The sequence below is a fragment of the Prosopis cineraria genome, unplaced genomic scaffold (assembly GCF_029017545.1).
Source record: "Prosopis cineraria cultivar Desert tree isolate PC_DT_omini unplaced genomic scaffold, ASM2901754v1 PC1, whole genome shotgun sequence".
Lineage (NCBI taxonomy): Eukaryota > Viridiplantae > Streptophyta > Magnoliopsida > Fabales > Fabaceae > Prosopis > Prosopis cineraria.
Genome location: NW_026555332.1, coordinates 50,060,384 through 50,078,255, shown reverse-complemented (window position 1 = coordinate 50,078,255; position 17,872 = coordinate 50,060,384). Strand labels below are relative to the sequence as shown.

The 17,872-nt window shown below is 34.3% G+C and overlaps 1 protein-coding gene across 2 annotated transcripts; it reads right to left on the bottom strand.

Annotated features, from left to right (window-relative positions):
• Positions 1–10,438: 10,438 nt before the first annotated feature.
• LOC129286268 (transcription factor bHLH48-like) lies at positions 10,439–16,768 on the bottom strand. 2 transcript variants are annotated; one of them, XM_054922274.1, is made up of 7 exons: positions 15,739–16,766; positions 15,499–15,627; positions 14,992–15,057; positions 12,672–12,740; positions 12,327–12,398; positions 11,517–11,724; positions 10,439–10,823 (listed from the first exon to the last, which is right to left on the bottom strand). In XM_054922274.1, exons 1-7 carry the CDS (start codon positions 16,270–16,272, stop codon positions 10,786–10,788), a joined length of 1,116 nt encoding a protein of 371 aa, XP_054778249.1. In that variant the 5' UTR covers positions 16,273–16,766; the 3' UTR covers positions 10,439–10,785. The 2 variants fall into 2 exon arrangements, with proteins under 2 accessions (XP_054778249.1, XP_054778241.1); XM_054922266.1 differs by having other exon boundaries at positions 15,499–16,768.
• Positions 16,769–17,872: the final 1,104 nt, after the last annotated feature.

The following is a 17,872-nucleotide window of genomic DNA, read 5'->3' as shown; positions in this document are numbered from 1 at the left end:
TGAATTTTTTAAAAAATATATCTTAATATTTTTTAAGTATTAATAAAATTTAATAGTTGTAATTAGATACTTCTTTTGTTAAAAAGTGTAAGACATTTTTTGAAGAGTATGATTTTAAAAAGTATAAGGCATTTTAAGTCTTTCGACATGTAATTATTAATTTTTTTTTAAAGTGTCCTTATTGATAACAACTTTATATTTATTATAGGGTATTTAATAGGAATAAATATAAAAAATAAGATTAGTTTAAAAGTAAATAATAACTTTATTGAGAGGTGAAATTTGATTAAAAATATTTTATATTTTTAAATAAAAAGAGTATTTATTGAATGAGTGGATCGAATCAAAATTCATTATGGGAATTGGATGCACAAGCGAAAGTAATTAGTGAAGAAAGGAGAAAGGATGAATGTACATAAGCGTGCATGACTATCACACGCATCTATACATAACATACATATATGCATATAAAAACACACGCATCTGTACATAACATGCATATATGCATATAAAAACACACGCACACACGCGAGATTCACTGGGTGGGCCCATATATTCTATCTTTTTAACCGACAATAGTTAAAGAGACTTTAAAATAAAGGATATTTATTGTATTAAAACCCGATGATTATAATAATATAGAGTTTGTTCTGAATTTATTGAGTGAGGAAAAAGCAGAAGTAAGATTCATTATTGCATGGGGCATTCAGCTTACACATTGCACTCGGCCTACGGTTCAGTCAAATAATGCCAAAAGAAAGTGATGCATGTAATTAGTACTTTTTAATCTTTAAGACCCTTCTGCCCTCTGCAGATCAATGAATATAATTGATCCAGAAAACACAATTTTTTCCAGATTCAAGATAAGTTTCTCTCTAACTCTCCAGAACTAAAGAGAAGAGGTAGAGTTGGAAGCTCCTCAAGATTTAATTAAAACATGAGTTTAATATTTGCGTTTCTCATTACTAATTTGGTCTCTCTCTTAATCTTCTTTGATCTCTTCGTTGTTCGGTGACTGAGTAATTGACTTGCCACTCTTTTTTTTTTTTTTTTTTCAAGTCTCTTGCTAGCTCGTTTGGTCATTTCAGGGAATTCCAGATCCATATCCTGCCCGGCTGCCTTCAAATTAACATCCATTCACTGATCTTCCCTGATCGTTTCGAATCTGTGCCACCAAATTTAAAGAACTTTATTTAGGTAAACCTGAGGATCCATATATATATATATATATATATAACTTGGTTATCGATAAAATTAATTCTTCAATTTCAAAATTTCTATCCCATCGCGCCGCATCTTCAGAAATATTTCAGGAAAAATCTAGGGGTACCATAATCACCAACCTAAACTCATTCGAATCCTTATATTGCGTAAGACTTTTTTTTTTAAATGCAATCACATATCGCATGACTCGAATTCAAGATCTCACAATTAGGTGAAATGAATCAATTTTTTTAACTAGTTGAACCAAGTGTTCTTCAATAATAATGATCAACCATGATGTGGCCAAAGGGTGGAAAACTTTGGGCGCCTCTTCATTTGATTAGTTAAAGGGGAAGGTTCAATTCATTAACCTAAACTAAATCCAGACAATTAACACAATATATATTTATAATCAAGTCTCGGCACCAAAAAGAATTCAGAATTTTATTTTAATTAGGGGCGTGGAAATTCTCTGCGTGCTCGCCCCAAAAAAATAATAATAAATATACTTTCTAAAATAATGTCTAAATTAATGTACACTATAAATGTTGCTGGGTGCATTTAATAATTTTGGACTTGTAATTTATTTAGAAGATTTTAAATTGAAATGAGACGAAGATTTTAAATCTCAAAGCTTCTTCTCCATATATACACATATGAATTGGAAAAATAAAATAAAAAAAGTAACATCTTCTAGTAATTTCACCATTAAAGCATTAATGCTGTCATGGTTACGTGAAAATTTTAAATGAAACAAGTGCATTCACAGTAAATCAAAATTAAATTGAACAAGTTTTGTCCAATTAATTTGTGCGTTAAATATTGTACAAATTCTGATTATGTATGTATTGATGATTCAATATCTGGACAGACATACATGGAATCAAATAATCAAACAATAATGTCGTCTGATGAGCCTCCTCCTAATAATCAAAGGAATCATGACAAAAGAAAACAGATTTGCAGGTTAACGTCTCACAGCTTATGTACTGTACTGTAATGTAGTTATGTCTTGTTTATTCTGTTGTTACTTGGATTAATAACATTCTTGTTTTCCGATTACAGTAATAAGAGGAGAGAAAAGCATGATAATCAACGTCCGAAAACTTCTGCGTTCATGGGAGTCAGCAGGTTTGATATTCCTTATTCTGTGCTTAATTGATTGTGTTCATTTTTCAGATTTTGTACAGCTTATAGCTACTGAAAGGTATAAAATTTTCTGGGCATTCAACGCTCACGCAGGCAAGCAAATCGCTGTGAAGCATTCATTTGGGACAGCAGTGTTGTTAAACCTGGAAACAAAGGGAAATCTACAGGTACGAATAAACTTCTATCAGCATATACATTACATAGTACAATAAGGCTCTTCATATTTAAATCAACTTGCTAACCCTTCTATGTTTGCTTGCTTCGCGTGCACCTAGTTTCAAGTGCAGCTTCAGTGTATCTGGGTATGTAATTTCTCCTTTCGTATAGTATCATGTTTAAACACGATGCGAATAAATATCTGATCATTTAGTCGAGTTTCTATTGACATTTTCAACAGTAGTGGAACCCTCGATCTGAAGTAGGAAAATTAAACCTACACTTTTTTTTTGGGCAGGTACGTTCGAGAATGAAGTAGATGCTGCGAAAGCTCGAGACGTGTTTGCCATAAAGTTATGGGGCGAGTCTGCTCGCACCAATTTTCCTGTACGTGGTTCATAAATATTCATGATCGTCGTATCGAAGTGATTAATCAATTTTCTAGCGAGCTTTCATTTCATGATTAAAACACACACACACGTATACCGTTGCAGCCTAGTATCTACGAGAAAGAGCTGCTAGAAATGAAGGACATGAGCAGAGAGGAGTGCATTGCTGCTATCAGAAAGTAAGTTTTTGGTCAATCTCAATCATCAAAGAAAGAAAACACACACACACACACATGCCCGTACAGTTTTAAACGGACATGCTAAACTTAATTAAAATGGTTGAACAAGGATCACTTGTCTGGAGATGAATGTTAGCTTAATAATATTGCACTGATTAAATCCCAAACTTGACGTACTCAGGAAGAGCAATGATGATAAGATGAAGAGGCTGGTTAGTAAGGGCCTCTCAGTCCATCGTGGAGTCTACAGGTTTGCATTTTAAAACTTATCTCAATTCTCAAGTCTCCTATAATCCCTTCTCTCTCTTTCTCTTCAATATCGTTGCACGCAGCACATATATACACATAATATCCATGAAATAGAATCCCAGAGCAGAGTAAATGGCAAGTCAGGACGGGTAAAGGCAAAAACATCCGAGGCCTTTACGTGGGCACATTTGGTGAGTTCATCTGTGAATTGAAGTTCCGTAACGTACATGAATGTGAATTCCTTCATATATGTATGATTTAACAGTTGCCATTTTCCGGGTTTGCATCATCAGATACGGAGGAGGAGGCCGCGAGAGCATATGACATTGCCACAATAAGATTGAAGGGCCCGACAGCGGCTACAAATTTCGACCGGCAATCCTATGATGTCGAAGGCATCCTTAACAGTGATAAGATTCCAATAGGAAAGGGTGCTTCAAAATTGATCAACACATGCACAGCGGACGAGATTCTTCTTCGCATCACTAACAATAGAAACCCACAAGCGACCGCCTCCGACGAAGTAGGTTATCATACGAGCCCTACTAATAATGTTTCTGGGGCAATTGCTGAATCAGTGGGTGAGTTTGGAGTTCCGGTGATTGGATATCCATATCAATACCAGAACACAGGACCATTGGAAGCAGAAAACCAGAGGGTGGCGAAAAGCGAAGCGTTCGTGTATGGGGATACTAATGACCCTACATTTGGAGAGGGGTTTTCTGATCAGTTTCCAATAGAGATAGAAGATGGTACAGAAGCTCTGTGGAATGAAGTGAATGGAGAATCTCTAATGGACCATTTGCTGAGCGGAAATGATTGGTTGAAAGATTCGAGAAAGGTCTTGATTCGATGGCGGACATCGACTGGAGTTTTGCTGAGGAGGTGCCCGAAGAACCAGCCGGTGGGTACCACCACACTGTTAATAAATGATTAAATTTCTTCACGAGTCACCCTAATATTTTGTTTTCCTCGGTTTTTTTTGGGTAAATATTAATGCCTTAGAAACTTTAAATCAGATGCTACTCGGTTCTATTTATAAATCATTTTTATCAATCTCATCAATACCAATACAATAAAAGTACAAGGAATAAAAGTAAGTAAAATTTCAAACATACCCCTATATAACAAATCTAAAAAGTAATGTCCTGTTACTTTTCTCTCTCATAAAGGATAATTTTGGAAATACCTCTTAAATATTACCTAAAAAGACGCACTATGACTTATAAATGAGATCAAATGCACCTTCTAAAATGGGACTTATAAATGGAACTGGAGGGAGTACAGTGTAAGGGTAGTCAAAATAAACAAAAGCATCTCTCTATATTTTTTATTTGCAATTTACTTCTAAGAAATTTGAGTTTTAATTTGCAAATTATTTGCATTCAAATTGTAAATTTGAAGGCCCAAGCTCAACTCAATTTAATTAGCTTTAAAGTAATTAAGAAAAATATTTATGAAACTTTAATCACTAAATCAAGATCATTTGTACTCCACCCATGATGAGTGTCATGATAAAGGAAGTGCTTTTAAATTCAAAAAAAGTGGTAATCATAGAGCTTGAGCACCAAGTCAGGATCATTTATAAATAGAGGAGCTCTCTTTCAACAATCTTACAATCATGATTAGTATTAACCAAATTATCAGTCTCAAATTTCACGTCTACTATTTTATTTTATTTTTTCCTTTTATCATATAGTTTTACTTTTTATTTTTTGTTATATAGCTAGTATAAACCGCCACTCTTTCTTTAATTAATGTATCTCTATTTTTTTATATCTACATTAATTTTCTTTACTTCTCATTCTTACATTCAAATGAACTGTGGTAAGGGAGCCCGAATTTCTCGCATTTGAATAGAAATCAAGTTCTTCCATCATTTTAATACCCCGAGTCTCTAACATGTTTCGCGACACTATACTTGATTATTTTTTACGAACACAAATAAGTAGGTAATTATCATCCTCGACTCAATTAATTAAGATCTATAACTTGCGTTGTCAAAATTAATTGAGCTGCCATTCTTTTCTTTTGCTACCGTTGAGCTGATATTTAACAAACTATCTTAGTGAAATACAATTCAAAGTAAATCAACAGATCTATGAACTCGTTCATTTTGGGAGTATTATATTATACTATTTTGAATTTAATGCTAAATGTAAGGGTGTGTTTGGATTTCAATTGAAAAAAATAATTATTAAAATGTGATGATGTTTAGATAAATTTTCAGAAATTGATTATGGTAAAGTTGATGGTGTTTGAATAATTTTTTCAAAATCAATTTTGAGTGGGTAATTCTGCTATTCAAAGTGACAAGCTATTGATGTTCAGAATTGATTTTTTAAAATGAAACAAATTTTAGCTTATCTCAAATGAAGTATAATGGAGTTTGAGAAAATTAGGGTGTTTGAATAAATTTTTTAAAACCATAGTTTTAAACCTATAATTGATTCTAAAGGGTATTCAAACAGGCCCTAAATATACGTTTACCATATTTTGGCTTTAATTTTTGCAAAGTAGATACTTTATTGCATATTTATTTTATATATGCGTATATCTAAACCTAAATATGATGCTTATAGCTTGATCTGCAGATAATTGTTAGGGATTAATTCATTAATCTGTAGAGAGCCAAAGGATACATTTTACCGCAATATATTTTAGTGTGAACTAAAATAATAAATTAGAGTAGCCTCAATAGACTCGAGAAACCCAAAATGAACAGTGTTTATTATTATAACCTGAGAACAATTCGCGCGGCTCTTTAAATTTTTTGATATAAATTTATGTTGATAATGATATGCTGATTTAGCTTTGTAAATTATTGAATCTGATTTTAATGAAACTTCGTTGGGAATTATGACATAAAAAAAGTAAAAATAGATGTTCTCACCTTAAAAAAAAAATACAAGATTAAATTAACTTTTAGTGCCGTGGATTTTTTTAATTATTGAATAAATCCCTAAATGACTCAAAATAATTTAGGCTTTATAATTTATTAAATTACAGGAATTATATGTGTAATTACTAAGCTGTTTCAAGTCCAGAAATTATAGGGATTAATTTGTTTAGAGTTAAAAAAAACTAAAATTATCCTTGTTTAAGCGAAATTCTGATATTGCCAGAGGAGAATTAGAATGGGGTGGCTTGTATAACTGGAATTCTTATCCATTGCAGATATGGTGGATCCAAATGATTCATACACGCAAATCATGGTAGGAAGCACGCAGCACCATGTGAGAGAAATTACATAAAGTTTCAGTTAGAAAAAGATTACTGTGTTCATTTCTGGCGACAACAACCAATAGCATTGCGAAGAATAGTGTAAAAATAATCGATTTTTAATTTCTGCATGGGCATTTCTGTCAATAGATACGTAAGGCTAAACGTAATCAATAGATACGTAAGGCTAAACGTAAACGAGCAACGTTATTGGATTCAGGTATTCAGTATATACATCTGAATAGGCAGCTACTTTACTTCCGCGCGTTTCTCTGCGTCTTGACCTTCTCATCATCTTTGATGTATATGACTCAGACTCAAGAACAGAAGCGCACAGGATCAGCTTCTTCACTCTGTGACTAAAGAAATTCACGATGATATAGCTAGGTAATTACGTATATATGTTTCGCGTTTAATTGTTGATTTTCGGACATCAGAACCTTCAAATATAACTTGATCGAATTGGAAGGGAGGGAGGAAAATGCTTGGGGCTGCCTGATCTGGGTGACGCTTTCTTGATTTTGCAGGTTTTGCATTATGGTACAGTTCTTAAAATAGCTGATTCAACCGATCTCGTTCTTCTCTTTTGGAAGACAAATGTTGATATATCTTTGCCACCTTTTTATTCAAAGTACTTAATACCCTTGCTTCAAATGACTTCAGTTTGACGAGACAATAAAAGTCCTGACACCCATTTCTTGGCACAAAAATCTGTTGAATATAACCTAATATTCATCCATCTCACTTCTCCTCAACAGTTTACGATATTAAAACTGTAGAAATCGGGGGTTAAGTTTAGTTTGACTATCATAATATGATCCTCGATAATTCATTCTCCTTTTGATCCATTAACTATGTACATATATACTGAAACCATTTTGTGACAATATCGTCGGTAAATAGAAAATTAATTAATTCTCATGTCCGCGCAGGATTTGTGAGCTCTTTATCTGTTAAGTAAATGCTCGAGACGATTGAAGGATGTTTCCCAATTATGACAATGTTTCAGTTTCTGATTGTGCCCAAATTAATAAGGACAATCCCTCAAGATTTCAGGGCGCACTAGAGTATATAGCACCACTCTTATCCTTGTATTCATATATGTATGTATGTATGTACGTACGTCTATTCCTAATATATTTTTCTCCTGAAATCTCCAACATATGGCTTGTATACAATTATATTTGGTTTTTTCCCCCGTCATCTTAAACTCAGGATTACCAATGCACCATTCTACCTATGTCTTGTTCGTGGGGTTGATAAAGCAACAAACGAGGAGAAACCACGTAATGTTTTCTCCCACGCTTTAATTTCATTATTTCACTGTACTGGCCACTTCATGAATCCTCCTTCATAGGTTCAAACTTCTTATAATTGAACCGTATTTAACTAATTACCCCTTTCGATGTATCTTGCAGTATATCTTGGTGAGTGAAACAACTTCCAGCTGTTGTCAATAAAACGGGAAGTGTACTCATAATTCAACTTGACAAGTGTGTTTTTCTTAATTGGAATATCTTTCAATTGAGTGCTATTAATATTATAGTACTTTTGATTTTCTCTGGTTGTTCATTCAACTGCGATAAATAGCAGTCGTGTCATGCGCATGGTTGTTCTTCTTATTAACTCGCTCCTTTGCTAAATTCTCTTTTAGATCCGATCAATGGTTTAATTTTAATTGATGAAAACATGAAAAGAAAGAGTGTGCGGCCAGAGCTCAAGACTTGGTGGCTTTGAAATTTGGTGGACCATTTATGAAAACAAATTTTCCAGTACGCTGCGATATATATCATAATCATGTGTCGTATTTATGTCTGTTTTGTTTTGTTAGTGATACAAGGAATGTAGAGGACGTAACATCTATTTAAAATATTGAAGAGGGATACACAAACTTTCGTATTTCTTGAAGTACCCAGCGATGAGCTTAAATTATTTTATGAGAGATATATTAATTCGTAACATCTAGTAATGACCACACACACACACACACTCTCATTGATAATGATGTGCTCTGGTTGTGCAGACTGTAGTCTTAATGTTGCGTTTTGTTTTCAGATAAGAGAATACGAGGGGGCGTCGGAGGTTATGGCTGACATGACACAAACTGAGGTTGCAGCAACCATGAGGAGGTTTCCCCGAGATGCACTTGAAACTCAGAACATAGAGTTATATAATAGTGTATCTATTTAAACACTTGAACGAACATTAAACCACTCACATTGTCTCCCATGTACAGGTTAAGCAACTTTTTTGTGAGGGCCAAGTCAAGATATCGCGGAGTCATCAGGTATTAAGCAACAATAATAGCATTCTCTCTCTCTCTCTCCTCTCTCACACGCACACTCACGCGTACGTTCTGATGGATGAAATGCAGACATGCATATACTGGGAAATGGCAGGCGGGGATAGCGGGGGAGGAAGACGGAAACAGTTTCTTTAAAACATTCGGTGAAGTGATTAAATAGCTTAATTTAATAATTTGTGTTAAAGAATCTCTTGGGCTTAATTAACAAGAGGGTTGTTGAGTTTGAGCGAACAGAGACGGAGGAGGAGGCGGCGAGGGCTTATGTTGTAGGGAGCATGAGGAAGAATGGGCGGAGGGCCGTCACGAATTTCGGAATGAGGTGTTACAACGTGGAGGCCATATCGAGGGGCGAAACAGACCGACGGGTAATTTACGTGTCAAATGAGGGGGAGGAGGGTGAGGGAAGCTCCTCAGAAGGCTTGGGATTTCGACATGAACCCAAGCGACACAAGAGGAGCAACGCTTGAGTTTGCTTTTGGTGCTCTACATTGTGGCCCTCGCATGCTTTTTCATAGACGGATATTTTCTTTCACATGAACGACTGTGTTCGTAATTTTCAACTCCAGTTCGTTAGTTTAGTGGTTTCTAATTGGGGTCGAGCATGCACGTTTTCACTTTAATTCATCAATTCGTGTCTCACATGCACTCATGCTGTGAGTCGCACGCACCAAACAGAAAGCACCAGAAAACGAGCGAGCTTAAGAAGTGCCCAACTAACTTATTCATGTATGCACCATATTCCTCCGTCTTTATTTCCAGAGTAAAGCTATACTCCTAGACATTATATGTCCACTGCAACACTGCATTAGCTCTCCATTTTAGTCACCTTCCTTCAAATTAATTTCTCTCCCCTCTTTATGTTTTTATGATTATATATATATATATAATAAAACTAATACTTAATGTAATATATTAATAAAGAATCGGATATCTAACTTGTTATAATAAATAAATAAAAAAGAATGCACGGCTAAATCTAATTCTTAAAGATATTCTCTCTCTCTCTCTCTCTCTCTCTCTCTCTCTCTCTCTTTATGGTATAAAGAATTAGTCAATTACACTTATCGTAGCATTCCCGAAAAATTAACACCCATTAGAGAAGCCGACTAGAGAGATAGCTGGTGTGGGGGCTAACAGACGGATTGGAAATGTGGTGGTCAATGAATGGGGTCATAGTCCCTAAATTAAAGTTGGGGGAGAAATCAAATGAAAAGAAAGATGGACTATAGATTGACTTCATTTGATGAAGCGGAAGAGCGAGTGACAAAGGAAAATAAAAGCACATTCTGTAGAGAAAGCAATAGATGAAGCAACTCGGATTTCAACATGGAGGAACTGCCCATACTCCGGAGCTCCAGCAGCCACTGCTCATGGCAGATTCAGCCCCTGATGAACTGCCCCCCAAACTGCAGTTAATTAGCTAAATTCTGTATTTGTGCTTATAATTCCCGGGATCCTCACGACAATAAAATGCAGAAAAATACCAGTGCCATAACCGAATCACATTCACCACAGACAGAATAAGCTTATGCACAAATTAGAATAGCTTCATCAGGCAACTCTTCAAGATCAAGTAATCATCCAAGTTCACAAAGCAACGAGCTCCCTTGATAATTGAGTAACAGTTCGTTCCATAATTTTACAACCCAAATCAATCATCGGCTCATAAATCACTTGACCCAATGAACCCCCTCCCCGGGGAGCGTAGTTAGGTATGCATAGTAATACTTTATCTTTTAATATAACAATAAGAATAGATTACCAGTTCTTATTCCTCTGTGATCGAGGAAAATCCAGGTTGCCGCCTGACTTGGCAAATAGAAGACAGGGAAACCCAGCTCAATGTTGAGGCTGCTCAATTCTCTACTTAATTACTGCTAATACTCTTCTTCATATATACACTACTGTCTACTGCCACTGCCAGCTGCTTCCTTCACATCTCCATCTTCAAATGATTTGGCTGCAGAGAGGCTGCATCGCAATTTAATCAAACTTGATTTTAGTTTCACATTTTCCCTTCTTAGGTCTATTCTTTACATGTTTCCTTAAAATGAACATCTCTGTAAGTCAATATTTGGCGTTTGTAAATTTATTCCAGTCAAGCAAATTATACCTTTTAGATAAAGACTAAAGAAGGGGAGCTCAATTTAATTATTTATTTTGATACCAACGCCTTTCTAAGGTTCTTTTTCTATTTCAGTAAAGACAAAACAATTCCAACCGCAACTAGAGAAGAAGACTCCATATATGTGCCTAAAATATAAAATGAGACACACTATTCATAACTGGTGAATAAGTACATCTCCTTGTGATTTCTATACTCCATTCATTCAGTACTATAAGGCATTTTCTGAAATATCATATTAAAAAATATAAAACATTTTAGGCCTTTCAGTACAGTTTTTCCAACAATACCCTTAATTAGAGATCTAATTAATAAGGTTTTCTAATTAAGATAACCTACTAAATAAAGTTAAAGATAAAACGTAATTTTAAATGTCATTGACTAACTCATTGAGTGTAAATTAGTTAAAAGTGCCTTTAATACCAAATGGAGAGAGTACTTAATATGATTATCCATTGAATCCTAGGTCAATGGGAGCAAGAACCATGACAGACTGCAAGTGGAACTTGTCTTCTGAGAGGAGACATATTCTGACAAACCTGAATTTGCCAACGAGTCATAACTCAAGAGAGAGTATTCTGGGGTCATGAAATTCCGGTTCTCTTCTTCCCTTCCCCAAATCGGTTGGGTGAATGCATCCAATTGCCACTGTTGTTGATATTGCTGTCTATTTCCGTTGTCTGGAACTTCCTTCCACACTGGCTCTGTAACCATGTCGGGGAAGTTGCAGTCCACTCGAGATGCACCCTACAAGTAGAAGGGAGAACATCACACACTCAATCTCAACTCCACATTCGAATTTCCTCCGCGCTCGAATTAGAGATTGAAGCTCAGGGACTTCAGTAAAAAATAACAGATTCGGGCAATCAATTGCATGTGTTTATCTGCCCTGCTTATTTCTACTTCCCATGAGATGGCATGACATCTGACAGAATGTCTTAACTGACTACAAAGTACAAACCATGCTTATTTCAAGTTCACTATTTAAGTTTTTGGGCAAGGAAATGTAAAATAGATAAATAGATAGATTCAAAAAGGGCAATGGTAACACTTTCACAAGTCAACACGACTAGTGAATGCGCAAAGTGGAGCACTTGAGAAAGGAATATATTCCAGTCATATCAGGATTACAAGATTTTGCATCCCAATCTATCAATTTTAAATCGCATAGATTTACTTGTCGCTGACACCAGAGTGATGAGAATATCATCCCACAAACATGCATTCAGAACCAAATCTGAAGAGTTCAGAGAGCTCCCAAGCCACAAACAAATGCAAAGCTTACATATTGCTGCGATTCATGAAAGAAAATGGAAATTCTGTAATGAAATCAAATTCAAATTACTTACTTCGGCGGCCAATATGCTGTCAAGGTCGAAATCAATTCTTGGGCTAACTGCTGCTAGTTTCATTGACAAGAACTGAAGCGAGAGCCCAATTAAATCACAAAAAGTTTCAGTTGGTGAAAGATAACTCAAATATAACTGTACTGTAGTTCAATTTAATTTGCCATTGATATGCTGAGGGAAATGAATTTAACAAGATATTGTTACTGTAAAACATATCAAAGAAATCCAGCCTCTTTTAGAAATTTATAAGCCACATCACATTTATATTCAGAATCGGATTAGCAACTGGGGCCTTTTCATGAATTTAAATCAATCCTTTAAATGTCTGGGATGCGAAAGTCCGACCTCCACTTGACGTTGAAGAGATTGAACATGGTTGATGATTTCATCCAGAACTAACGCTGTTCCTGAAATCTGTGTGGAGACTGTCATGTCAGATATCATGTGAGATGTGACGTTATAGAGCAGCTATATAGGGAAACTCTTGAACAACTATCTGCTAACTCGGACTAGCCAAAAAATTAAGATTATTCGGCTCAATATAAGCTTTGTGCGCAAATTCCCCAAACCAAAAAAAAAAAAAAAGGAGAGAGAGACTCGACATAAGCAAAGTCCAATTTATAAAACAGGGTTGGGTCTAGCTAAAAATGTTAGCTCCCCACAATATAATAAATTAAGATTTAAATTTTTATTAAAAAATATTCATATTTAATGCTTAGTTATATCTCGAATAAAATTATTCTTAATAAGAATATACATATGACTGATCAAAAAAAGGGAAAAAAAAAACTAGCTAATTTATGCAAAAGTGACAGAAAATTGTTCGAAGAAAAAACGGCTTCAAGCAGATTTTTTCCCTTGATCGAGAAAGATCTGCAGAGGAGAATTATTAAAACAGCAACATCATCAGAACAGGGACATGATAAATTTTCTTGCATCGCTGTCAAGCCCACCCATCCCCACAAATGCATTTATTTATCAACCTATTTTAGTCATACAGTTTAATATGCCTACCAAACTCACAAGGATGGTGATACCATCACCGTCACAGTATAGATTAAAATTTCACTCCCATGGAGAGCTCCTAGACACTCGTTTTCAACGCACCCCCCATACGTGACGTGTCTTCCAGTTATGGAAGCACAGTGCTTTTTTCTGTTCAACAAGCCGCGAGACTAAAGAGTGAAGACCGACAAGAAGAGAGATGCTCAAAATCCAGAACACCTATGACGTATGCTTTTTGTCCTGCATTAAGAAGGATCCGAAGGAATGACAGTTTGAGTGTTCTCTACCGGTTAATGGACGATCCATGTGAACCACAGTAATTATGTATAGATTATATAGAATTTGCTTCCATAAAATAGATGATTATTATCAGCCACTCTTCTCAACAAAAACAATTTAAATATACAGATCTAATGTAAAATAACAAAAAAAGACAAATTTCAATATAGAAAAATTACTAGTATGAAAATGAATAAGGGTTGAGGTTATTCTTGAAAGAAAAGAGTTTGCCCAGAGATGGTAAAATTACCGCAAATGTCATTGAAAATTGACTTTTGTTCGTGTGAACAATAAAACAAGATCCTGTCTCTACTTGCTTGGATAACAAATTTTATAGAAATTACACGAGTCCCATATACAAATTTTAATATAAATGGATGGTACCCTTTCTATAAATTTTACATCATATAGACATATAGATATTGAATGGATATGTGTAAAAACATATATTTGTTGTAATATCTATAAACAAAAAAAAAATCACACCAATGATAAACAAACTCCAGAGGATTTTTTTTTTAAAAACCAAAAAACTCAAGTGTTGAAGTCACGCGTCTTTCATTCCTTTTGGTAATTGTCCGTGTCGATTATTTCTTTTCCCCGGGGCCATCCGTTACTTTTCTTGATATAAAAGCAACCAATTTTTTTTAAGGGGAAAAAGGGATCATATCCTTTTTCGGTTTAAAAAAAAAAAAAAGGAACCACATTCAGACCACAATAACAACAGTACAAAAGCTTACCGTGGCTTCGTCGATTTTATTTTCAAATAACTTAAGTTAATAATTAATTTACAATCTAAAAAAATAATAATAAATTTCCAATTTTCACTCATTAAATACAAAATAACATAAGCCAATATTTAATAGATATGTGTGCGCGTATACATATCACCATCCTTGCTTATTTCGTTTAGTACAAAAAAAAAAAAGTAAATGGTTTGGCCGAAAATATTATAATTTTTTTTAAGTAGATCGGATACATAATATAATTTGTGATCTATTCAATAAAAATATAACATTTAAATTATATTAAATATAAATTAATTTTAACATTAATAATAGTAAAAAGAGAAAATATAAAAAATTAAAAGAATGAAATTAACTAAAATAATGTTAAATAAAATTTTATTTAAACGATTTAGAATAGATCACAAAAGAAATGATGTACTGATGTACCTAAATTTCTCAAGATACTAATTCATATTTATATTAAAAAAATATATAAGGGATAAATTAAAAGTTAATATGAAGTTAGACAAAAATTAATGAGAAGACACCTTAGTCAAAGAAAATTACTATATAATACAAGCCATAATTGCAATTGCAGATGATAATAAAACCGTCATAAATAAGTTCCAGTAACCAAAGCACATCGCGCCTACCTTATCGCAGCCGGGGACCAGCTCTTGTAAAAGCTTCATACGGGCGTTAATTTTCTCTCTCCTGGCCTGCACGATTGTTAATATGAAATTATAATTAATAATAGAAGCATTTGCACCGCCCGTTTGAACAGGTAATAAAATCGAATTTTTTGGGTCAAATTTGAATTTTTAATGAAAGTTATATAAACAGTAAAAAAATTAATAATTAATTATCAAATTAGAATTATATTTTAAAATAAACACTAAAATTTTTTTCATAGATTTGATTTTATCGTTAAATAATATATTTTACTTTTTAAATTAAATTAAATAATATTAAATATAATTTTATTAATAATTCAATTGTAAAAAATAATATTTTTATAATAATTTTAACAGTTAAAATCAATTTCAACATCCATACATATTACATTACAACATAATTAATTATAATTAAAATTAATTATATTTATCTGAAATTGAAACGGCCCTAGTAGTTAAACAATTGATTAGTGGTTAACAAGTTACCCTTTCTGCTAAGCTATGGCTGTCTGTAGCCTGACCGCGACGAGCTCGAACATGAATGTATGGAAGTTTCTCTCCGTCTCCGGATGTTTCTTCGGCGACGCTTCTACTCTTCTTCGAGGATTCTTTATCCTGTATTTTAAAGATTCGGTCATTGTTCCATGTTTCAAGCGCCAAATTCATCCAAATCATCGGAAACAGAAACCCTAACTCTTGCTTGATCACAATTCCATTTACAGATACCTTCTTCTCTCGTTCCTTCCTCTTTGCGGCCCTCTCGTTCTTGTTCTCAATCGGGGGGTTAGAGGCGATAATAGAGGTGGACTTCGGATTTGAATCGGTTTCCGGGGGTTCATGCTTCACTCTGTTTAAATTTGCTCGTGAACTAAGTGGAGCCAAGTTGGCCTCCTCCGGTGACGAGTTTTCTTCAGCAAATACGGAAAGCTTAGCGGAGCGTTCGATCAAAGCAGTGTTGGAAGGGAGTCTAAAGGTGTCACTGAAAGAATGAAATCTGTGGGGTTTCTGATCATTGATATGGCTCAAGGGTTCCCCGAAGGCGCGGATCACCGCGGCGGCTCTGTCAGAGTTGGGCGAGCGGAGGATCTCCTTGGCCTGCGCTGCGGGGAGTTCGAGAAGTGCAGTGAACGAGCTAAGATTTTCTGGGGCCGGGGCTATGATTCGCGCGATTTCCTCGTTGAATTGAACGGATTCAAGTGCGGCCCGATCGCGTTCACCAGTGAGACTGAACCCAGTGGAACCTCCTGTAGTTAGCTCCATCGAGTGGAAGTCGAAACAATCGATGATGATCCGATCAGTTATGAGAAATGGAAGCTAAGCCTTCGTAATTTCTGGAGTAACTGAAATACCCGGTTGATTAATTTTACCAGTTTTGAAGCATTATAACGTTAAACGAGAGAATAAGGTGGATTAAGCCGGAGGAGGTAAGGAAGAATGGAAGGCAATTGTAGGAGAAGACAGTGAAATGAGAATGGGAGAGGCGGGGAAGGAGGGAGTGTGTGTGTGTGTGTGTGTGTGGGGAATTTTGAGAATGGAAAGCGGTGAATCAATGGCGGTCAAGCCGGTGGAATTGGGGTGAGTCTTATCCTGGGTGGCTGGAACTGCTTGACAGCCATTTGAAGTATTGCGAAAGCAACGTGGGCAACGTTACGGCCTACGGGGAGGGTGGTGTGTTGAGTTGAAAGTCGAAACGGAACGGGACGAGTATTTTTGGTACTTGCGGACAAAAGCTGAGTTAGTGGAGGGAAGGAGAGTAACAAGCTTCGGGCGGTCCTAGCAATTCTGTTCGTCCATTGTTACCATGGTAAAACCGTCAGAGCAACCAAATCCGGGGACCACCGAATAAAGGCCCTTTTTTCGTTAGCCTTTTTTTCCCCAAAAAAAAAAAAACATGCTCCTATTACTAAAGGAAGAGAGAGAGAGAGAGGATAACAGTTAAGTTTCAGGATAAAAATTAGTAATACAAGTTAAGTTCAAACCATTTTTAAAATACTAACAAAGTTTTTTATCCTTGATGATAAGTCTAACCAAAATTTATAAAAATTTATAAGTTTAGCTTTCAATTTCACAATTTTATTATAATATATTTGTAATTTATTTTTAAATTTTTAACAAACAACACAAACATTCATCTTTAATCTTGAATAGTGTTAAGTCTAACAGTTTCATGAATTTACAATTTTGCTCCCTATTTTGTAATTTTATTATGATACATTTGCAATTTATTTTTCTAATTTTAATGGCAAATGTCAATGTCTGTCTTTAATATTAAAAAATATTTAGTCTAATAACTTTAGGGATTTACAAGTTAGGTTCTCAATTTTATAATTTCATTATGTTGAATTTGTAGCTTATTTTTTAGATTTTAACAAATAACACAAATGTTCATATTTAATGTTAAAAAATATTAAATCTATTATTTATTCTTTGCGTGTCACCTATTTGTCAATAAAATAAACAGATCACCTATTTCTTCATTGCCTATTATTTATTATTCAACGCTATTAAAATTTTAAAAATAAGTTACAAATGCATTATAATAAAATTATAAAATTAAGAGTTGAAATTATAATTTTTTAAAGATGTCTGACTTGTTATCACTAAAAAATCAAACGACTTTGTTGGCATTCTAAAATTGATTATAATTTAATTTAAATTAATTGATCATTTTAGAATTTAACTGTCATAGTTCTTCCTATAAAAAACGGTCACATATACCTTTTTATTTTTTTTATAAGTGAAATTATAAATTTCAAAAAATATTTATTACTTTTTTTAAAATTAATTTTTATAAAGCTCATCAACTCAAGACAAATTTATTCCATTAATTATTGAGATAATTTATTTTAAAATTTTAAAT

What these genes read in the sequence shown, in the direction of transcription:
- LOC129286268 (XM_054922266.1), bottom strand. Translation starts at nt 16,272, where the DNA reads ATGGAGCTAACTACAGGAGGTTCCACTGGGTTCAGTCTCACTGGTGAA. An exon ending in TGGTCCCCGGCTGCGATAAG is followed by an intron (nt 12,741 to 14,991) that starts GTAGGCGCGATG and finishes GTCTCCACACAG; the next exon opens with ATTTCAGGAACAGCGTTAGT. An exon ending in ACAGCATATTGGCCGCCGAA is followed by an intron (nt 11,725 to 12,326) that starts GTAAGTAATTTG and finishes TTCTACTTGTAG; the next exon opens with GGTGCATCTCGAGTGGACTG.